This window comes from Podarcis erhardii (genome assembly GCF_964252035.2).
Source record: "Podarcis erhardii genome assembly, chromosome: 14".
Lineage (NCBI taxonomy): Eukaryota > Metazoa > Chordata > Lepidosauria > Squamata > Lacertidae > Podarcis > Podarcis erhardii.
In genome coordinates, this window is record NC_138503.1 from 35926787 (window position 1) to 35950170 (window position 23384).

General features: G+C 45.0%; 2 protein-coding genes across 4 annotated transcripts in view; one reads left to right on the forward strand and one right to left on the reverse strand.

The window, feature by feature from the left end:
- MSS51 (MSS51 mitochondrial translational activator) overlaps positions 1-14785 on the reverse strand; it is a 34730-nt gene extending 19945 nt beyond the window's left edge. For 2 of the 3 annotated variants that reach the window (XR_014151057.1, XM_081839896.1), the window contains exons 1-5: positions 14531-14783; positions 5618-5840; positions 3993-4148; positions 3338-3462; positions 1972-2535 (exon numbers count right to left, since the gene is read on the reverse strand). Coding sequence is in view for 2 of the 3 variants with exons in the window: in XM_081839896.1 (XP_081696022.1) it covers positions 1972-2535; positions 3338-3462; positions 3993-4148; positions 5618-5802 (1030 nt within the window). In the remaining variant the exon portion in view is untranslated. Of the gene's footprint in view, positions 1-1971; positions 2536-3337; positions 3463-3992; positions 4149-5617; positions 5841-14530 lie in introns of all 3 variants that reach the window. The other variant, XM_081839897.1, reaches the window with a different exon arrangement.
- A 2466-nt stretch (positions 14786-17251) lies between these two features.
- The window catches only part of CFAP70 (cilia and flagella associated protein 70), a 33716-nt gene continuing 27583 nt past the window's right edge, over positions 17252-23384 (forward strand). Inside the window, 6 exon segments of the mRNA XM_081840166.1 lie at positions 17252-17340; positions 18467-18536; positions 18540-18597; positions 19408-19590; positions 21062-21160; positions 21823-21902. Coding sequence (XP_081696292.1) covers positions 17267-17340; positions 18467-18536; positions 18540-18597; positions 19408-19590; positions 21062-21160; positions 21823-21902 — 564 coding nt within the window. The 5' untranslated portion in view covers positions 17252-17266.

Below are 23384 nucleotides of genomic sequence, written 5' to 3' on the forward strand. Positions count from 1 at the left end.
TTTGCCTATGCTTGGACTAGATGATCCTCGTGGTCCCTTCCAATTCTATGATTATGTGAATTCCAGACACGGATGTTGTTGAGCTTTGGGGGGCAAAAAAATTGCTGTTCTTGAGCATTTTCTATGGAAAACGGCACTGCCGACATGGGCTGCCATGCATCTGGATTTTCTTGGACATTTTACCAATTTTCGCCCAGACACTGCTAGAGACAGCAGTATTCCGGATACAGTGGTACCTTGGGTTAAGCACTTAATTCGTTCTGGAGGTCCGTTCTTAACCTGAAACTGTTCTTAACTTGAAGCACCACTTTAGCTAATGGGGCCTCCTGCTGCCGCTGGAGCACGATTTCTGTTGTCATCCTGAAGCAAAGTTCTTAACCCGAGGTACTATTTCTGGGTTAGCAGAGTCTGTAACCTGAAGTGTATGTAACCTGAGGTACCACTGTATGTCTGGAATATTCTGTACGTATGGCAACTCTAGTTGATGGCCACCAGCCTCTATTTGTGGGACTAGGTAATCTTCCACCCCACACCCTGAGCTCTATGGTGCAGAGGAAGCAGTATGTTTGGTTTCTTAAGGGCACTTCCATAATGGCCCCACTGCTCGAAAATGATTACACATGTCTTCACCCTTGGGAACCCCAACCCCCCTTCCAACTTGGGAAGGGAGAGTAGCTTGGTGACAGAGCACCTGCTTTGCAAGCAGATGGTCTCAGGTTCAATCACTAGTACAGACAGTTAAAAAGATCCGATGGCAGCTGGTTGGGGGGGGGACTCTTCTCTGCTGGAGACCTCAGAGAGTCACTGACGCTGAGAACTCCCAGAGGGAGAGCTGTGTTAAAGAGCTGTAGAAGCTGAATTTGAGATTCGAAAAATGAGAAACCCAGAGAACCAAAGGGGGCAGATCCTTCCACCCCTAAGGATAACATCTATAAAATTAGAGCAATTTTACGAAAGCAGCAAAATGTGACACCAGGTATAGGGCTGGTGGAAACAGTTTGGCGGAAACAGCCCATGGGATCTGTGTTGGGCTTAATTTGCCCTGCTGGCCAGAAGTTTCCTACCCTTGCTGCTGACAGTACTGGGCTTCAAAGGCAATTAGCTGATCCTAATGTAAAGTTCCCTGCGTTCCAAACCAAGCTAGCAAACAGATCAAAAAATGCAAGTGGGGGTAGGTTCTTATTCCCATTAGGGTGGAGATGGACAACTGCTCTTAAGGCTGTCGGTTTGCTGGCATTGTTCACCTACAGATAAAATACTTGGATCTCTCTGTCGCCATTTACTGCATTCCATTTCCAGTAGCTCACAGACGGATTTAGGGATGATCCTAAGAGTGCATTAGCATAAACAAGGATTTCTGAAACTCCTTCTCTCTCCCTTTCTCTCTGCTGGGTCCACAAACGCAAAAGACCAGCTAAAGAGGGTAGCTAAAGGCTTCATGCACCATTTGTAATGGGAAGGGCTCCAACACACCATACATTTAAAGCAGGCTCCCTCCCACTGCAAAGAATTCTGGGAGCTGGAGTTTACCCCTCGCAAAGTTAAATTCCCAGCATCCTTAGCAAGTTACTTGTTATGTACTGAGTTGAATAGGATCCAAAATGCAGCAGTCTGATTGGTCCTAGAACAATGCAGCAGTCTGATTGGTCTGCAGGAGCCACCCAATCCAGCTCCAGATGGAAGTGAATCCACAACCTGATTGGCCTACAGGAAAATTCCGGAATTAGCCAATCACGTGCAGCCCATTATTTAAATAATGTATATAAAGCAGATACTTTGGGGAAACACTCATTCCTCCTCACCACTATGAGCTGAATAAAGAGCATGAAATCCACTCTTGACTCTGAGTATATTTCATTACTGTTCCCAGGATTCCTATCCAGAGATGACTGGGATTGAACCTGGAACCTTCTACACACAAACAGAAGCTCTACCACTGAGCTACAGGGAAGGGACAATGGAATGACATACCTGGGTGGAAGCCAACCACGATGTCAGGCCGAGCAGCCTGCTGGGTCTCCACCTGCGATTCCCAGAAGTCGTGATAAAGGCCCTTGTAGCTGCTGAGGTAGACTCGTTCCCGGGGCCCGAAAGCCACCAACGGCGGCCTCATGATGGGCCCATCTACCACGTCAACACCCACCATCACCACCTCGATGCCCTGGTGCTTTGGAAACATGCGGGAGAGCTCATCGTAGTCTGTCACCCGGGCATTCAGAGTCTCTACGTGGGAAGCTCCAACCACATGCACCGTGATAGGCTTGGCGTAGGGGTCGAGGTGGAACAAGCACAGCCCCAAGCCAATGGTGGCTGGCCTGGACACAAAGTCCGTCATCACCCGCTTGACAGACTCCAGGAGCTCCGCCTCCTCCGGCTTTGGCTTCCCAGCATTGGCCCAGAGGATGTTCATGTAACGCCCCGTCATGATATTGCTGAGCTTCTCCTCTAGACTGTCCTGCATTGAGAAGTAGTCCTCCCAGCCTCTCACCTCCAGGATTCGCTTCGTCCAGGGGCTTGTGGGGAAAGGGATGTCACCTGTCGGAAGAATCACAGTGGAAGAAAAGCTTCAGATTAACTGGTAGACCTTTGGGTTACTAGTGGGCCTTGGGATTCATTGGTTTGTGCTTTTTTAAGGTGCCCTTGCCCAACCTTTAAGTCTGCCTGCTGTAATACACGTTGTATTTTTTCATAGTTTATTGTCGGGTGGAGTTGTTTTTCTTTAATTGGAAACTGTGATTAATGAATGAATAAAGAGCATAACATGGGACATGGGACGCGGGTGGCGCTGTGGGTAAAACCTCAGCACCTAGGGCTTGCCGATCGCATGGTCGGTGGTTCGAATCCCCGCGGCGGGGTGAGCTCCCGTCTTTCAGTCCCAGCTCCTGCCCACCTAGCAGTTCGAAAGCACCCTTAAGTGCAAGTAGATAAATAGGTACTGCTTTATAGCGGGAAGGTAAACGGTGTTTCCGTGTGCTGCGCTGGTGCTGGCTCGCTAGAGCAGCTTCGTCACGTGACCCGGAAGTGTCTCCGGACAGCGCTGGCCCCCGGCCTCTTAAGTGAGATGGGTGCACAACCCTAGAGTCGGACACGACTGGCCCATACGGGCAGGGGTACCTTTACCTTTACCTTTAAAGAGCATAACCTGATTCTGAAGATTGGCCAGCAAAGGATTCGGTGGAAGCCCGGCAATGCAGGTGGCACATCAGAATGGCCGCGGCCATGACTGAACACTCTGTAGAGCCATTCTGCCAGTGAAGATACACTAACAGAGCAACTGAGAGGGGGCAGAGGGGAAAAAATACACCAGCACTGAATCTCATGCCCATAGCAGGCTTACCTGTGAAAACAAGCCATTCCACTAGTCGGTCGAGAGCCACCAGTTTCAGCTTCTTGCAGACCTTTTTGTGTGTGGGCCAGTTGGCTCGCTGGCATTCTGAGCCACAGTAATAGACATTCTGGCACCTGGAAGGAAGGTTGCCAAAAGGTTCAGCCTACCAGACCCCACTGGCTTCAATATCCATAGCAAGAAGTGATCTTTATTCACTGCCTATATCTGGATGATCATATCTCGACTTGGGATATGAGCGAGCCTTTGCTCGTAGCCGCTTTGCTCCTCCCCTTTGCAGGAACCACAGTGAAGCCAGGAAGCATCTCCTTAGCGATAGTTTCCTGATTTATCTGGCTGGGAAACAATGGTTGCCTGCTTTGGATCCTAAAACAATTTGTAGCTTGATATACTGGTTTGTTCCAAAGCAGGCAGCCATAGTTTCCTGGTTTGGTCACATGCACATTTATTTGCTTGATGTATTATGCTTAAAAATGTCATCTGGCCCTCCATATGTTGTTGAACTACAACTCCCACCAGCCCCAGCAAGAATGGTCAACAGCAAGCGATAGTGGGAGTTGCAGTTCAGAAATATCCAGAGTGCCAAAGGCTCTCCTGATCTAGGATTTCTTTCATTGATTAACAGTTCTATTATTATTTTTTTAACCTTTTGCAGCGCCGCAGGCTTTTAGGATCAGGCATTGACTCCGGAAGCTTCTTGCACTCAACACAAAACTTGAAAGTGTCCTCCATTTTCTGGAACATCTCAAAATAGGACCGGATGCCAAAATCTGTGCACAGTTTTCTGCCTTCCACTGCAGACCTGTGAAGAAACAGCACAAACAGGGATCCTCTTGTTTTAATCAGTTGTAGGTGAGCTTATTCTGGGCACCTAGCAGTGAACAAATGCTCTAAATATACAAATAAATATCAGCAAGGCTTCTTTCTTTCTTTAACTAAGTTTGTTCTCAAAAACAAAACTTGTAGCAACACCATACCAAAACTGTTCATTCAGCTGCCAGAATGTTAGGTGAATGGGGATGTACTGTATTTTTTTATTCTTTCTGTCTTTTTTTAGGATTAGGGGTTCGGTTGTGCATTGTGGAACATGCTGCTTGTGACTGTGGACTGTGGTTTTGTTTTTTGTTTTTGTTTTTTTTTTTAGGAAAGAACGGAAGTTTTATTTTTTAAAAAAAATATATTTTATTAAGGGTTTTCTTGTTTTACAGTGTAAGTGTAATGCCTCGTGTATTTTTTTTCCCCGTGTAACATTTTTACAAATCCATTTCATTTGTTGAGGCATTAGGGGGAGAAGAAAAAAGAAAAGAAAAAAAAAAAGAAGAAGAAAGGAGGGTGGAAGGAGGGGAGATGGATGGGGGTGGGGTGGGGTAGCGGTGTTTCTATTATGCTTAATGTATGTAGTTTGGTGTCAGCGTGCTTGTGTTGTTCACTTGTGTTCCTTTGGTGGTGAGAGAGGTTGGGGTTGGCCTAGGATGTGATTGTTTGTTTGTGATTGGCTGTGGTGATCTTTGTTTTCGTGTGTGAGTGAGGTGGGTGGGTGTTTTGGATCAAGTTAGCCATATTGATTTGTATGCTGTTGGTGGATTATTGTCGTTGTCCTGTTGGGCTGTGTATGTGATAAAGGGGAGCCATACCGGGGTGAAGGTGTCTTCATCTGTTTGTCCCCGTGTCAGTTTCAGTTTGTTAGTTAATTTTTCTAGTAGGGCTGTTTCCCATACTATTTGGTACCATTGGTCCATGCTTACTCCTGACAGGTCTCTCCAGTGTCTGGTTATGGTGTTTCTGGCTGCTGAAAGTAGGTGGGTTATGAGTGGACTGTGGTTTTGTGGTCCAAAACATGTGGCTGGCACCAGCCTGGGGAAGACTGGGCTAGAGACTCTGCAGAGGAAGCAGAAACCTGAAAAACAAGAAAGCTTGTATCTCACTCTTAACAAAAGCAAAATGTTTAACAAGGCATTCTCAAAAGGCCAAAATAAATGTGGATAGTGATTTATTAGGCATCAGGAAATCAGCATGGCCCATGATGAGCAGGATCAGTTGACGTGTATGAGGCTAAAAAGATATCCCCCCCCCCCATCTTACTAAGGCTCATATTTCAGCTCCCAGTCTTGGAATGAAGATCTCCTGGTTCCCAGAGTGCAGATTCTCACTTGCAGGCCTGGATCCTAACAACTTCTGTGAAGCTATCAACACACACACACACACCCAAAACCAGGATTTTCAGCATCCTCTGAAATATCACCCCCACCTACGTTTACCAACAAACCTCACCTGTAGTCATCGTAGCTCTTCATGTTGAGTTTTTGAAGGATGACCTGCGACAAACCTGGGACGTTGCTGTCCATAGCCAGGAAACCCAGAGAGTCCATATTGGGTCCTGTAACAACTGGCGTCTCCTTGGGAGTCTTTTTGGCGCGGCTGGCTTTGGAAGCCCCAGCTTTGTTCCTGTGAGCCATTTTTGGGGGTTGTTGGAGGATCCAGAGTCTGAATCAATCTGTAAAGGAAGGTTTTTATTTATACCTATTTCTGTATTTATGGGTCATCTTCCAGGAAGAAGCTACAGCAGGGCAGTGGTGCCTGGAGCCCGTTGGGAATGGTAGGATGTAAGGCAGGGAGCCCAACAGTAGGTGGCGCCAGAGCCAACAAGCAGCCAGGTCCAAAAGGCTGAGATGCCTCAGTCAAGGGGCAAAGTGTGCTATGGTGGTGAGAGACGCAGGAAAACAGGAGGACTGTACCACATGTTTCATCAAAATGGGTCAACAGGCTTTGTGTCTCAGCTGCTTGAGCTCCCTTTCCTATTACCCAATCCTTTCTTTACATCCCACCTGTCTGTTCTGGGGTGGTAAAGGTAAAGGGACCCCTGACCATTAGGTCCAGTCGTGGCCGACTCTGGGGTTGCGGCGCTCATCTCACTTTATTGGCCGAAGAAGCCGGCCTACAGCTTGGCATGTGGCCAGTATGACTAAGCCGCTTCTGGCGAAGCAGAGCAGCGCATGGAAATGCCGTTTACCTTCCCACCAGAGCGGTACCTATTTATCTACTGGCACTTTGACGTGCTTTCGAACTGCTAGGTTGGCAGGAGCTGGGACTGAACAACGGGAGCTCACCCCGTCGCAGGGATTCAAACCGCCAACCTTCTGATCGGCAAGTCCTAGGCTCTGTGGTTTAACCCACAGCATCACCCGCGTCCCACGTTCTGGGGTTTGGGACGGAATTTATTTTATTTTTATTTATTTTGCAAAATTTATATAATGCTTGATTGCAACGATAACTAGAAAGCGCTTTGAGAAAAGAATGAAACAATAAAAGTATCAGTTAAGAAACAGTTTAAAAGGACTATGTAAAACATTCAAAAGTAATTGAAATCAACAATAAGCTGAAATAAAAACAACCCAGGTTAAAACATTCTGCATGTCTGGATAGCCCTACCTAAACAAAAATATTTTTAGCAGGTGCTGAAAAGACTGAAGTGAAGGTGCCTGCTTGATATCAGTAGGCAGGGAGTTCCAAAGTTTGTGTACTGCTGCACTGAAAGATCAGTTTCTTACAAATGTGGGCTGAGTATTATGTGGCACCTGTAATAGTGCCAGTTCAGCAAACTGGGCATACATGGGGTAAGGCAATCTCACAGGTAAGTTGGTCCCAAGTTAAGGGCTTTATATACTAATAGTAACATCTTGTACCTAGCCCAGTAGGAAATCAGCAACCAGTACAGGTCACCGAGCAGAGGTGTTATACGCTGACAGTCTCACTCCTACCAGCAATCTGACTGCAGCATTCTGCACTAACTGCAGCTTCCGGATCAAGCGCAAGAGAAACCCCACATAGCAAAATGAGATAGCAAAGCTATCTCTGTCCATTGGCTCATTTGGGACTCTCTAGCTCCTTTGCCTCCTGGGAAAGGAGTGTAGCTCTGCAACTCAGATCAGATCAGGGGTGTGGAAAGGGTTTGGCTCCATGGGCCGGACCATCCTTATCAGGACGAGCCACATGGCCCAAACGTGACAGGTGGCTGGGGTTGCCCACTCTGTCAATCAGATGACATCATTATGACATGAAAGAAACACTGATCCTAGGACTGGGAAAGCACTCCTTTCTCCCCTCCCAAGAAAGAAGCCTGCATTTTTATAGGCATCACTACATGTGCAAGAGAAGAAGTACAGTGGTACCTCGGGTTAAGTATTTAATTCATTCCAGAGGTCCACTACTGAGAAGGCCCTCTGCCTGGTTCCCTGTAACACAGCCAATGCCTGGAAAAAAAAAAGCAGTTTCTTTGAGGCTGGGGGACCTGCTCTCCCCCCACCCGGAGGCACCTCTTTTCCCAGCAGGATCTAACCTGTACTGGCCAGCAATCGAGCTGGGGTTAAAGCCTGCTTGTGTTGGCTGTGCATGCCTCTTCATTAAATGACTGAAAGCCTCAGAGGAAACATATACAGTGGTACCTCGGGTTAAGTACTTAATTCGTTCCGGAGGTCCTGAAACTGTTCTTAACCTGAAGCACCACTTTAGCTAATGGGGCCTCCTGCTGCTGCTGCGCCGCCGGAGCACGATTTCTGTTCTCATCCTGAAGCAAAGTTCTTAAACCAAGCTACTATTTCTGTGTTAGCAGAGTCTGTAACTTGAAGCGTATGTAACCTGAAGCGTATGTAATCCGAGGTACCACTGCAATCTGTTCCTCCTCCCCTAGCAGTCCCTTGGCCTTCGCACATTGCCTGCCGATTCCAGCAGGCTGCCTCAGTGGGAGAGATGAGTGGCTTTGCTAAAAGACCAGCTCCACCAGGCGCCTCCTTCCCCCGAGCTGTTTCAATGCCAGGAGACCATTGTAAGAACGACTATTTAAGAATTGGCACCTGAGTTTGCTTTTTCTCCTCTTCCCTTTCTCCTTGTGTGTCATGTTGTTTAGATTGCAAGCCTGTGGGCAGGGACTGCCCTGTTTTCAGTGACTGCATGTAAGCCAGACCTTCTGACTGAGGAATGGGCTACAAATGTTCTATATGAATAGATATCTGGTGGGGCCAGGGACCTGCGATTTTGATGCGGCTATCATTTTCTCCAGCATTGCAGAGGGTTGACCTAGATGACCTTTGGGGTTCCCTGCCAACTCTGCAGTTCTATGATTCCCCTTTCTTTTTTTCTTCCTGTTCATGAAGCAAGCGGATGAGTCTCCCTGAGGTTAGCTGCGAATACATTCTCCGCCGGCTAACAGGCCTGCCTCTTCTTTTCAGCCTCACACCTGCTCCAGTAAATCATCCCATCATTATATGATACCCACTGGAGGGTGGGCAGGATCAGATTGAGAGCAAGGCATTCGCCTGGCCCCCAGCCAGAAAAACCAGCATCCAGTGACACCACAACTGATATTCACTTGATACTGTGCCTTTCATCCGATGGTTTGTCAGCCTGCTTACAAGGAGCTCAGAGGCAGCGGTGGCTGGCGGAGTTGAGGTCGAGCCCTGTAACATGTTTTTTTGTGTGTGTGATTGTTGTTGCCAGAGTTCAGGCGGGGTGTGGGTAACCCCCAAGGGAGACAGCTAAGAATGTGCAAAATTCGGAGGAGCTGCAAAGCTGAAATTTTGGAGAAGCTGCAATGCTGAAATTTCAGGGAGAACAACCCCCACCCCGTTCATTTTGGCTCGGATATTCTATTTACCGCAGATTTATTTTTTAAAATAGTAATAGTGTGTGCAGCCAGATATTCTGAGTCAGTTATTGCCCAAGGTGTTACTATTAGCATATAAAGCCCTAAACAACTTGGTGCCAGTTGGCTACCCCATATGTGTGGGTGGTGCTGTGGTCTAAAACACTGAGCCTCTTAGGCTTGCCGATTAGAAGGTCGGTGGTTCAAATCCCAGTGACAGAGTGGGCTCCCGTTGCTCTGCCCCAGCTCCTGCCAACCTAGCAGTTCGAAAGCATGCCAGTGCAAGTAGATAAATAGGTACTGCTCCGACGGAAAGGTAAACAGCATTTCCTTGTGCTCTAATTTCCATCACGGTGTTCCGTTGCGCCAGAAGTGATTTAGTCATGCTGGCCACATGAACTGGAAAGCTGTCTGTGGACAAACGCCAGCTCCCTTGGCCTGAAAGCAAATGAGCGCCGCAACCCCATAGTCGCCTTTGACTGGACTTAACAGTCCAGGGGTCCTTAACCTTTACCTTTTACCTATGTGCCCAGTTGACCACTTCAATTGACAGAACTGGCCCTGTTACAGGTGTAAGATAATACCTGTTCTGCATTTGTAATAAATTTATCTTTTCCTGTGGCAGCTCCCACACCTTGGAACTCCCAGTCTATTGACATCAGGCAGGCACCTTCACTGAACTCTTTGCAGCACATGCGAAAAACATTTTTGTTCAGGCAAGCCTACCCAGGCAGGTAGAATGTTGACAGGTGTTTTAAGCTTGTTTTTAGCTTATTTTAGTTATTCTTTGAATGTTGCAAATAGTTGCTTGGAACTGCTTTTACTGATAATTTCATTGTTTTATTCTCTTTCTTACCCGTTTAGATTTTTTATTTTAACATTCATGCGATATATAAATTTTAATAAAATAGACAGATATTGGACAGATTCACACCATATACTTAAAGCACTTCATTCCACCCCTTCAGGAACCCTGGGTACTGTAGTTTGCAAAGGGTGCTGGGAACTGTAGCTCTGTGCAGGTGAAACTATTTCCCGGGATTCCTTGTGAGAAAGCTGCATGCTTTAAATGTGTGCGGAACATGCTTTAAATGTGTGGTGCGGACCTGCCCACGATCTCTCTTGCAGGCAGCTACGGCCTGAAATGTGGGCTTATAAAAATGCTCTGCGTAGCTGAGCCCCTGGATTGAGTTTGACTGCCTGTCCCTCTGCCAGGTCTAAGTGGTTTTTAATTGGGGGAACTTCACTTGCGCTCATGATAAACAGGATCATTTAATTCCAGGCAGCTGGTTTGGCGCTGCTACCCTGACAGTCCCCTGCATTCTCGTTAGACAGCCATCATCCCCCTCTCTCTCAGTTGACAGAAAACAACAATCTCTCAAAGAGAGAGGCACATAGAGGCACAACTTGGAGCCAATGTGCTACAGGCCAGGTTTCAGCTCATAACACACCTCTTGAAATTCCTCTGGCTCTTTAATTGAGCAAGGGATTTTCTCTGATACCCTTGGATAGAGCTCCTGTCATCGCCGTCCGTTTATTATCTTCTACACCGCCGTGTTTTGGCTTTACAAAGGAAGGAAGACGATTTCCTTTCCCGGCTCTACATTCTGTTTCAGCTGGATAGCTTAAGGCTGCACACACCCCATACATTCAGAGCATGTTTAAACTCATGGCTTCGCTCAGAGAAACCTTCAGCTTACCCGTCACAGAGCTACAATCCTCAGGGTTCTTTAAGAACATAGGAATAGCCTGTTGGATCAGGCCAGTGGCCCATCTAGCCCAGCATCGTGCTCATCGAGCCAGTGTGGTGTAGTGGTTAAGAGCAGTAGACTCGTAATCTGGTGAACCGGGTTCGCTTCCCCGCTCCTCCACATGCAGCTGCTGGGTGACCTTGGGCTAGTCACACTTCTCTGAAGTCTCTCAGCCTCACTCACCTCACAGAGTGTTTGTTGTGGCGGAGGAAGGGAAAGGAGAATGTTAGCCAGTTTGAGACTCCTCAGGGTAATGATAAAGCGGGATATCATCCAAACTCTTCTTCTTCTTCTAATACTGGCCACCAAGATGCCTAGCACAAGAGCCCTCTCCCCTTCTGGGGTTTCCAGCAACTGGTATTCAGAAGCATTACAGCCTCCAACCATGGATACAGAGCACTGCCATCATGACTAGTAGCCACTGATAGCCTTATCCTCCTTGGATATGCCCAATCCTTTTCTAAAGCCAACCAGGTTGGTGGCCATTACTGCCTCCTGTGGCAGGGAGTTCCACAGTTTAGCCATGCACTGTCTGAAGGAGTACTTTCTTTTTTCTCTCCTGAATCTTCCAACATTCAGCTTCATTGGATGTCCACGAGTTCTAGTGTTATGAGAGAGGGAGGAAAGACCTTTTTCTGTCCACTTCATCCACACCATGTATAGCTTTATAAAATTTGATCACGTCCCCTCTTGCCTTTTCTTCTAAACCAGGATTTCCCAAACTTCGGTTGCTTTTGGGACTACAGCTCCCATCATCCCTAGCTAGCAGGACCAGCGGTCATGGATGATGGGAGTTGTAGTCCAACAACAGCTGGGGAACCAAGTTTGAGGAAACCCCGCTCTAAATTTGCACATACCCAAGAGGTGCCCTTGTGAAATACTTTATTTGGCGGGGGAATGAAGGAGATAAGTTAAGGGTAGCTGGAGCCAGAGACAGGGGATGGGGGAAGACACACTCAAATGTCAGAGACCAAGATGACAAAAAAGCAGGCTCTGCCAACAAGGATGAGATAGCAATGCTATTCCAGTCCTGTGCCTTCCCTGGAGCTGGCCAATTGGCTGGCGAACAGAGCTGGGAGGGGCAGGACAGGGGGTGAACAAATGCAAAGGCCACCCCATTAATTGAGAGCTGCACAGGGAGCTAGGAGGTCTCCCCAGCTCACCTTATACAGTAAGCCCAGTGTTTTGCAGGAGGGGGAATCCAACAGTCATTTGCCAAACATTTAGGCATCATGCAAAAAGGGAGAGGAGGGTAAAATAAGCATGGATCTGCAGAATAGTTGTACACTCTGACTGAGAGGTATAGATGCAAATTCAGAAAGAATTTTTATAATTGAAAGAGAAATGCAATTCATCTCAGCCTAGTGGAAGAAACTGTGACCAGGTGAGTTGTTTGCCTGCTGTCCAGGTGAGATCTGTTGATGGGCAACTTTAAGCCCGCCCTCCTCTTATGAGAAGATTCACACTATACATTTAAAGCATATTCAACACACATTTAAAGCACTTGACCCCCGCCACCCCCAAATACTGGGAACTTTAGTATGCTATAGGTGCTGGAAATTGTAGTTCTGTGTGTATAGGAATCACAGTTCCCAGTATTCTTTGGGGGAATGTCATGCGCTTCAGATATGTGTTGAATATGCTGTATGGTGTGGATCAGCCTCTTTAAACTGGACCTGGCCTGGACAGCTCCAGACTCTCCTCTGACGACCCTTCAAAGAGAAAGGCTGTCCTTTTCAAATTTAGACACATGGCTACTGAAGTCAAATCAAGATATACAGCTAAAAGCTGTGAGCAGAGAAGGGCTCCTCCAGATGACCTATTTATTAAGCATTCATCCTGATTTGTTTGCATAAAGTTTATGCAAACAAAAGCTTGGATTATATCTAGTCTTTAATGAACATTTGTTCTGATTTGTTTGTGTAGTGGTCATGCGACAGTGAGCATTCATCGTGTTCCTGCATTCATCCTGATTTTCTTGTGGGGTAGTTTACGAGTCTTCCCAGTAATCACACGTTCGTCCCACCCTTTTCAGTGCATTTCCCCATTCCTTTTCTAACTGCAAAATGTCCTCTTTCTCCTTTTTAAACAAGAAGTGGATCTGTTGCAACAGAGCACCTGTCTGTTGGGGTTATTTATGTCTTCCTGCCAGTCATTTACTCTTCCCACACATCTCAATGCATTTCCCCATCACTTTTCAAATGGGAGGAAGTCCATTTCTTTTTTAAAGAGGATTTGTTGTGCTCAGGTGACAGAGTCCTTTACTTCACTCTATTTGCACAAAGCTAGATTTCCCAGTGTGTCCTTGAGCCCCTCCCACAAAACACAGACAGTCTGGAGGTGCCCAAATACAGAATGATGGAGACAGGAACAATTAATATATGGGCTTTCCTATACAATAAGATTAGAAATGCAGCTGCCTTATGCTGAGAAAAAAATACCCATCCATCCAGCACACTGTGATTTGTGATGCGTCAAATGAATACTTCTGTGAATGAACGTAATAAATTTAAAAGGGCAGGTGGAGAAAAGGGGTAAGACTGACAACTGCACAAGTATCTAGTTAGCTGGCAGGCATGCCTGCCATTTATTTTGCACTAGCAAGAGGAAGCTTGGCTCCGTACGCAATAAAAAAACTTGCTGCAACTCCTTTTCTGGATGTTACATTTATATGCCCTTGGATAGAGAAGCAGGAATAAAGTTCTGTTGGACAAAACAGAAATAACGGTAGCTAACAAAAATTACTTATAGTTACTAGGGCTGCAAAAATATATTTAATGTAGGTTAATTGCAATACTAGAAGAACAATTACTCGAACAATTGTGGTTTTTGGTGTGTGTGTTCAGATCCATCTGCATTACAGTCAGAGGCGGATTTAGGGGGGCGCAACTGGTTCAGTTGCACGGAGCCTTGGGCGTGCAACAGGGGGCGCCGTAGAGTGGAAGGCGAGAGGCACTGAAGGGGGCACTGAATGTTGGCGTCGCACAGGGTGGCGCTGAAAATTGAGACCCCAAGGTCTGCCACTGCTACAGTTAAGAGACACACCATCCCTCAGTGAGTGTCAGTGACAGTCAGACTGTCTCTCCAAGATTTACCATTTGAATACAGTAATCTGGAAAAAAAAATTGATTTACAAGTACGTTCATCGATAGCAAGAAGTCAAGAGATATGAAATAAGGAGCTAAGCCGAAGCTGTTTAAAAAAAGCTTGATCTCCCTATGTAGAAGTTGATATGAAAGTATATTTATTTATTTATTTATTGAAATTTGTTATCTATTTTTTATTCTTTGTTCTGTTTCTTTTTTCTTTTTATATTCTCTATTTTTCTTTTTAGTTTTATTTATGTATATTTGCTGTATTTACGTGTTCGTAATTAATAAAAATAATTTTTTTAAAGAGAGAGAGAGAGAGAGAGAGAGAGAGAGAGAGAGTGACACCATCCCTAGGCTGAACCCACATGCAGAGACATGTGTGTGAGTGTATACAAATAAAAACCTTAAAAGGCATTTTTGAAACATATTCAAAAGGCAAAATAGGAGTAGCAATTCCCCACCCCAGAGAGAGATAACAGGGATTATTCCTGTTAAATTGAAATTGTTGGAGGAGCACAGGTCATAGAGATTGTGAAAAGCTGATTGGGGTCTGCCGTTGGGTTGAAGGCAGAAGGACTCAGGGCAGCAACAATGTGCAAGGAGGTAAAAAGGTTGTGAGAGCAAGTTCTGAGATAACAGAGGAAGTCAAGGTGTTCCCTAATAGGCTATATTTAAAGATCAATGCGCAGGAAGGGAAATTTACCTGCTAGACGTCTCTGCAGCTGGATTCTTCCTCTGCTGCAAATATCCCTTGAATTCTCCAGTATTGCTCTCAGCCTCCAAGTGCAGAAATGCCAGGAAGAAAATCTCAGTCTAAGAATATCCTGCCAGCAGTTCCAGATCTTGACTAGGAAGGAGGACTCCTTCCAAATGGACAGGAGGGATGGGGGGGGGGGTTTGAACTGAGCTTTCTCAATTGCTCAAAAGTTTCTACAGCATCAGGATCGTAATGAGCCAGCTGCCCCCAACAGGAAAATAGAGGACACTACAAGAGGCCCACACTCCAACTACTACCACCAAACTACTTTTCACAGTTGTGGCTTCTCCCATGTGTAAAAAGGGAGAAATCATATACACTCGCCTTGTTGGGGTTATTGTGAGAAAGGCGAAGGCTGTAATGCTCTATGGACACAGAATCATAGAACTGAAGAGTTGAAAGGGACCCCAAGGGTCATCTAGTCCAACCCCCTGCAATGAAGGAATCACAGCTGAATAATCCCTGACAGGTGGTCAGTGAAGATCAGTGGTAGGAACTGATGCAAGAGCCCTCTATTACTCTTTCTCTCTGCAAACAGCCTTGTTCAGCAGCAGCATGCCTGCTTGCTCAGTCAGACTTGGTCCTTTCCACACCATATGTCAAATCCATACCAAACATTTAAAGCACCCAGCTTCCCCCAAAGAATCCCAGGGACTGTAGTTTGTTACTGGGGATTACAGCTCTGTGAGGGTAAACTATAGTTCCCAGGATTCTTGAGGTGGTGGCGCTTTAAAGATATGCTCTGTACACACCCAGATAAAGTTAAGAGCAGGGGAGGTAACAACAACTTTTTAACCTAAAGAGTGTGTCTGGTCCTGTCTTTTCGAAAGCATCCATATGGTGCTGGAGGAGACTCTTGAGAGTCCCATGGACTGCAAGAAGATCCAAACTATCCATTCTGAAGGAAATCAGCCCTGAGTGCTCACTGGAAGGACAGATCGTGAAGCTGAGGCTCCAATACTTTGTCCACCTCATGAGAAGAGAAGACTCCCTGGAAAAGACCCTGATGTTGAGAAAGATGGAGAAGGGGATGACAGAGGACGAGATGGCTGGATAGTGTTCTCGAAGCTACCAGCATGAGTTTGACCAAACTGCGGGAGGCAGTGGAAGACAGGAGTGCCTGGCGTGCTCTGGTCCATGGGGTCACGAAGAGTCGGACACGACTAAACGACTAAACAACAACAACAACAACTTCAGCAGATAGCATTTAAGAACACAATAATAGTTTTGCTGGATCAGGCCAAAGGCCCATATAGACCAGCACCCTGTTCTCACAGTGGCCATCTGGATCCCTCTGAGAAGCCATAGCTTCTTTCTTTGTAAGCAATTTGCACCACCATGTGAGGGACATGCTTCTGCTGTTTCTTCCACTGCTGTCTCTTGGCTGGGTTGAAAATTTAACATTGGTAGTGCCATCAGTGGCACCTTGTAGTAAAACAGCGGCAAATGGCCAATGTGAACTTCTGACTTTCACCCACCAAATATTAATATAGAAGGGTTATTTTAAAACAGCTGTCAACAAGAGGTTTGGTATGAGGGGTTTTTTTGGGGGGGGGGTAGATCACCCAGCGATTTAGCTGGGTTAGGTGGGGAAACACAAGTGTGTCCAACATTATTGGTTGCAAGAAAGTACTGTACTCATTTGGGCCTCAGAGACTTTCCGATAACAGAAAGTTATATGCCCTCAGAACATATGAAATGATAAGGAACATGGTTTCCCCCCCCTTTTCTTAATAATTTTTTTATTAACAATTTCAACATAACAAAATATCATCTTCATTATTTCCCCCACCTCCCCAATAAACCCTCGCCTCTCCACCCCAAGACTTCCCTTGGCTCATCTCTCTGATTTCTCAACACATATTGTTCTGTGCATACTGTAAAATTGAATAAATCCTTATATTATCTATCTACTATATTAACCATCAATAGATTTGTATATGTCCTGCCAAGAAGTCCAGTTCATTTTGTTGTCTTTTTAGGTAATTTGTAAAGAGTTCCCATTCTTCTTTGAAGTCACAGTTGTCCTTATCTCGCAGTTTGTATATCAGTTTAGCCAGTTCTGCATAGTGGAACATGCACTTCGTTTTATTACGCCTCATCTGATGGTTATAATTCCCTCCACTTATTATTATTTGCAAATTTATTAAAGAAAGCAGGTGTTGAGAAAAGAAAAAAGCGAAGGAACGGGGGGGGGGTGTGTGTGTAAAAACCCAGAAAAACTGTCAGCTCACATTGACAATACAATAACCACCGATGCCCTCCAAATAGGTATCCAAACTGCGTTGGCCCTTTGGGGGGGGGCGCTGAAAAAGGGTGTTCCAATGTAGCAAGGGCATTAAGGTCTTCAGACCATTGTGGGTATTTCTTTTTCCAGGCTCCAAGTATAAGTCTCTAAGCAACATTACAGCTTGCAAAAAAAAAACACTTGCTAACTCCGTTCAAATCTAGGGGTCTGTGGGCTTCTGCTGCGCCCAGTAAATGCAACTCTTGTGGTGAAGACACCGCTGGTACAACAAACGCGTGCCCGGCCAGGCTTATTACTAGGCAGGAGGCGGCTGCGAAACTGCGAAACCCAGTGAGAACCTTCGCTTGCCCACAACAAACATGGCAGCCGGAAGGTCTCGCGAGGCTTCCCCGGGCGAAGGAACGGAGAAGCGCTCGAGGCGCCCCCGCGTCGCTATGGCAACGGAAGATGCTCCTGCAACCGTCGCTGGGTCTCTGCGCTCTTCTGTTACCTGCGGGCGGGAAGACAGGTGGGCGCCTCTCATTCCCCGCTGCCCCCGGTTCAGCGCTCGCACCCATTTCCATCCAGTGCAGGGCGTGAAGGTGTGTTCCTTTGCTTTGATTCCCAAGAGTCGAAAATTTTCCAGTGAAAAGTGAACTTCAGCTTCCCAGGGTTGTATCCATCCAGCGTGAGTCCTGCTTAGAGTAGACCTGAATCAACTTAATGGCTGGCTCAGGCCCATAGATTTCAGAGGGTCTGCTCTGAGTAGACGTTAGTTGGATACAGGGTCAATATAAGCTGTTTCATCCTAGAATACTGCAATGGTTTGCATCACAACCCCCTCGACCGCCTTCTCTTAAAAGGGGGTGTTTGTATGGTTTTTTTTTAAAAAAGAAATCGGTTTAATGTTTATTTGTGTTATTTAACATCCCTTTTTGCACACACAAGCCCTGCAGCAGTAATTGACATATTGCTGCCTGAGGCAGAGCAGCAAATGATGTATTTATCACTCAAGTTCGAGTGCTTAGTACTCAAGGCCAGGCAAGTTATTTTGGCACCTAAGACAGAAAATCTCATAAGTACGGGTGGGGTGGGGGTGGGATACAACACTATAATAAGTACAAATTAGGGCTGCAATACTGTTACTTGGAAGTAACTTACTGAGATGGCCATTGGATCACATTGTTGACTTTCAAAAAGGAAGTGATCTGAGAATGTTGGAGACTTATCACAGCAATCAGCTGCAGGGTTATATTGTGCTATATTACTGCATTTTTTTTTGCTGTATATTTTATTTTATTAGTTTTCTATCCCTGGCTTTTTTCCAATGGTACATCCCTCCTCTTTAGCTTCAGAACAACACTGCAAGATAGGTGACATTCAAAAAACGTCGAGTGGCCCAAAGTCACTCTGTGAGTTTCAAAGCTGAGTGGGGATTTGAACTGGGATCTTCCTGGTCCTGTTCTGACACTCTGGCCATCACATAACACTTTGTTCTATACTACTCTGCATATCCTAGCCTACCTTGCAAGGTTGTTGTTGTTGGAATGGTAAAATTGGGTAGAAACCTAAGTATATCAGCTTGAGCCCCTTGGAGGAAAGGCAAGATATAAATAAATGATAATTCATGTTCCTTTTTCTTTTCTTTTATTTAGCTGCATAGACACCTCTATTCACCAGCAGATTCTTCCTTCTAATGGCTGTCTCACCTTCCTTTTTGCATCCTGAGGTGCCAGAAAGATTTGCCAAACTAGTGAACATAACCGTGCTGGATGGACACGACTTGGTAAATTTTCCTTTTGAGACAATTTTTATTTATCTTGAGTTCGGTATTTTATTTTGTATAGTACCACCACATTTATTTCACAATATTTATATACCATTTGATTGTAAAACAAAAGAAAACATCAAGACAGTTTAAATAAAGAATGAAATAATAAAATTATCAGTAAAAAAAAATTAAAAACAACAATTTAAAATATTTTTTCAAAAAAATTAAAATCACTGATAAGGTCCAAATCAGATTAAAGCACATATCAGCATTCTACATGTCTAGATTGGCTTGCCTAAACAAAAATGTTTTTAGCAAGTGCCAAAAAGAGTGAATATGTCAATTGGCAGGGAGTTCCAAAGTGTAGGTGCTCTCTTCCACTCTCTGTCATTATTAGGTGCTGCACATAAATGAAAAATAAAACAAGTCATGCTCAAAAGTTTAAAGCTAAAGACAAGACCCCTCAGATTAGGGTGGCAAAGAAAGAAACATGCTTATATTTCTCTCTGATGTTTTTGAATCTCAAATTTGGTCCATCTTTCAAGTTAGGTTTGATCTAGAACAGGGGTGGTGGTCCCCCAGACCCTTTGGGGGGGTGTCCATACCCTCCTTCCCTGGACTTCTCCAACCCTCCTTGAGTGTTTTTGCCTGGCTGGGATGTGTCCTTAAAGTGAGATAATTCCTCTTACTTGCTTAAATGGATGGAGACAGGCATACAGGCATGTGGAGAAGAAGGAGTGTGTGATCTTGTTCAGGTGGTATGATACTTGAATCTGTCCCATACAAAAAAGACTGAGTGACACCATCTCCCTGTTTGATAGAAAGGTGTCAAAGGAGATGGGCCAGTTACCTTTGTGCGTACCGAATACAATGGCATCGTCCTTGGTGACTCTGCAAAAGTGGAAAGTTCAGCAGAAGGAAGTGCGAAATATAATTTCACTACCACCTTTGACTGCCAGCCTGAAGGGCCACACAGCCTGGATGACATTGCACACAAACCTTTGCTATGTGAGTACGAGTGTTCCTCCCTTCCTTGTTTCCCCATTTTAAACAGATGCTTCTGAATTGACAGTCACTTAGTCATTTAGAAATCGGGAAAGAAGAGATTGGTTTTGTTCTTTGATTATATCAAGGGAAACATTGTATCCTGTGCATATTTCACCCACTAGAACATAGGCCTGCAATAACTACCCTCAAAGCACTTTTGTTCCTTAATCTTAATAATCTGGTTTGCCACTGTGAGAACAGAGTGCTGGACTAGATGGGCCACTGGCCTGATCAGCAAGCTCTTTTTATGTTCTTAGAATTTTTATAGCAACCAGAGCTCTTTTGCAGCCAGAACTTGCTGGAACTCAGTTCTGCCACCTCTCAGGTGGGTGCCATTGCCATTATAAGAGAACAAAGGAGGCACTCATGGTGAGTTCTGATACCTCTTTTTCTAGAAAAGTAGCACTGATAGCAATGAGAGAAGTAGGGCTTGCCAAATACTATCTAGTGAGTTTGCGAGTGAAATGAATTTTGAACTTTGTTTTGTAGCTCCCATGTCACACTATTTCTGTATTTTTTAAGTTTCATTAAACCAACCTTGGTTACAGCTCATGGTTTATAGAGAGAGAGCTAAACCGTGAGCCCAGGTGCAGACAATTTGGTAAGTCAAAATGTGACTTACTGCAGTGAAGCACCAATATACATTTAGGGAAGAGCAGAGTGGCTGGGATCTGCTGTCCAGGATCCCACATGTTTGCACCAAGTCATGGCTTGGCTTAGCAATGCTTGAAAACATGGGCCACGAATTATGAAGCTGGCTTGTTTCAGTTAACTATAGTTGAGATTAAATACATATTGTAAAAACAGACAGCACCTCCTTCAGTGATCTATCCCTTCAACATGGTCAGGGCATCGTAATGTAACACATGCCTGCTCATTTTCTTGATATTGGTCTGAATGATTTCTCCAAAATGTGATCCTTTTGAAATTATGGACAGGATGCCTGTTTGGACAGCTAAGTGGGAGATGCAGGGCTGAGCTACTTAGATATGTGATTTTTCATTGGCCAAATTACAGGAGGGCTTTTTATTTTTGTGCCTGGCTTAGGGAACCCCTGGACCCTGGAAAGGCATGCCAGAGAGAGTTAAACTAGGGTTCTTCAAATGATCAGGGGCAGTAGCTTCCTGAGTGTCCCTAGGATTTCTGAGAAGCCTAATGATTCTTGAGAAGTTATTCAGTGAGATGATGGTAGGGGGTAGCATAAGGTTACCAGATTTTTTTCAGTGAATCTGGGGACACTTCAACTTCAATGGATTTTGTATGGGGACTGATTTGTAAAAGCAGGGACTGTCCCTGGGAAAGGGGGTCATCTGGCAACCTTAGGGTAGCAGCCATTTTTAAAAGAGCAAGCATCCCACTTCAATACTTCTGGCTGCTTCTGCATCACAGATGTTTAAGGAATGTTATCAAATCTTATGTTTGGTATTCCCAGTCACTGTGACAGAAGTTTTACCAAAGGAGAAGAAGCAGAAGGAAGAGAAGACCATGACCCTTGGTCAAGCTGTGATGGACCTTCTACCTTTACTAGAAGGTTAGTGATAGAATTCATCCTTGGTTTGCTTTATCCCTTTCCTTGGCATTCACACTATGGAACTTATACAGTGGTCTAGTTCGCACTTAACACTAAGCCATGGCTTGCTTAGTTTAAACTTGGCTTGTTTGATTGTGCAAACTCAGTCCTGTAGCCTGACCAAGAGCAGCTGGTGTAGTATGTGGGTTGGTGGGTCTGGACAGTGTGGGGTGGGGTGGTGGTTGAGGTCTGGCTGTGTGGGCAGGCTGGTGGAGCCAATCTGGTGCTGTTACTGGTGCACATGCACAACCCTCCCATTGCCCAAACACTGGCATATCCCATACAGGTCTGTTGGCAGGAGGGCAGCTCCACATCTCCACACTGACTGTTCCAGAGCTTAACTATGCTTTGTTTGTTCCCAACAACCCATGATCACAAGCCATGGTTTGTTGGCAGCTTACAAACCATGACTTGTTCTAGTGTTGGCTTGTTATTACTTATGAACCCATCTTGGTCTGTTAACTTTGGCTCATTTGCCTGCTCTATCCCAGATTCTTGCCAACCTACAGAGCAGCATGGCAAGAGCAGCTGCGTTTCCTGGTGCTTTCCCAAAAAACTTCCTTTTAACACTGCTTGGCCACACCATCGTTTGTGATTCCCCTCCAAAAATTCTTTCTCTGCAGGACTCTGTGAATTTAGCGCAACACTTCCACTATTTCCTGTGCTAGGCTCTCCCCTGGAGACCCTCCGGCCAGATGCCAAGGTATTTAAAAAAACAATAATAGAGGCATTTCTTTAAAGAAACTGTATGCAGCAACATAACTTCAATATCTCTGGCTTCGAAATATTGGTGGATAGCACTTCAATCCTAACACACATTATTTTATTTAAATTGTTTCTATCCTGCCTTTTTGCCTGGCTATATGTTTCCAGCTTAAACTTAATATATAATAAACATAAGGTTTTCTTTTTAAATGTAAGACAGTTGACTGAAAAATATACCGGTACTCTGTTCCAACTGCTGCTCTCCAAGGGTTGTTTAGTGAGATGTGTAAATCCACACACCCCCAAACTCCTATTTCATTTTTGTGCCTGAAATAAACACCTCCTCATGGTTTATTTGCTTATTAGTGTGTGTGCAGTGCTCATCATTCAAAGCATTTTTATCCAGCTTTAAAGCATAAATGTTTTAAAAATTACTCCCAGATTGTCTTACAAAAGTGTCAGTGACAAGTAAGGATGGGGAGAAATTTGGTTCAGTTCACACTTAAAGGAGGATCTACCTAATTTGCACTTGCTGAAACAATATGCAAACTGAAACACAGCCATCCTTCAAATTCACACTTTTCTGAATTCTGCAGTGCATTGCCCAACTAAGTAATATGTACAATAATGATATACTACAGTAAAGTGTACATACAAATGCATATATTGCTAAAAATAACATACAAGAATGCATTATATGGGAAACAGTTTTGCAAAAATGTGTATATTTGGGGAAACTGCATAGAAAAATGTATTACAAATATTTTCCACTAAAATGCTGATGAGGACCTGTATTTGTTTTAAATTCCAAGCTGATGTGGAGAACTGAACTGAAGACTGGGAAAATGAGAACTGAGAGATTTCACCCATCCCTATTGATAAGATAGTCCCTGCCCCCAAGCTCACAGTCTAAAAGACACAACACAGAAGGAAAAGGAACTTAGAGACAGGAGGGGGAAAGCAAACTAATGTGTTGTTTCTTAGCTGGATTATTGCCCAGAATTCTCTTGGGCAACTGGATTGTCTGCAGCTCCTGCCTTGGAAGCATGGGCTGGTTCATCCATGAACCTTCATCATGGGTGGGCCCCACAATGACTGTCTTTGGCACCAGCCACCTCTTAAGCTTCCTTCTCCCGAGTCAGGGAATAGACCCAACAATCTCTCTCCACATTCATTTTCCTCAATTGCTGGCTAGGTGGAAGTGGGTAGGGGAAAAATGTCCTAATGACTGGATTTAGCAGAGAGACCTGGCCCAGCTGGATCACACTAATCTAAAAATGAAGCAACGTGATTGTTTTCTGCTCAGCTGTTTTCTAAGGATTGTATTGACACCACTGACTTAAAACTGATACAACCATCATTCCATCTTCCTGGTGAACTCTGAAAATCCCTGGGATCCCTTGAGGAACACCATGGCAATTTGAACTTGCATAAAAGCAATATACAAGTTTATACTGCCAGCATACCCCAAACCTGATCT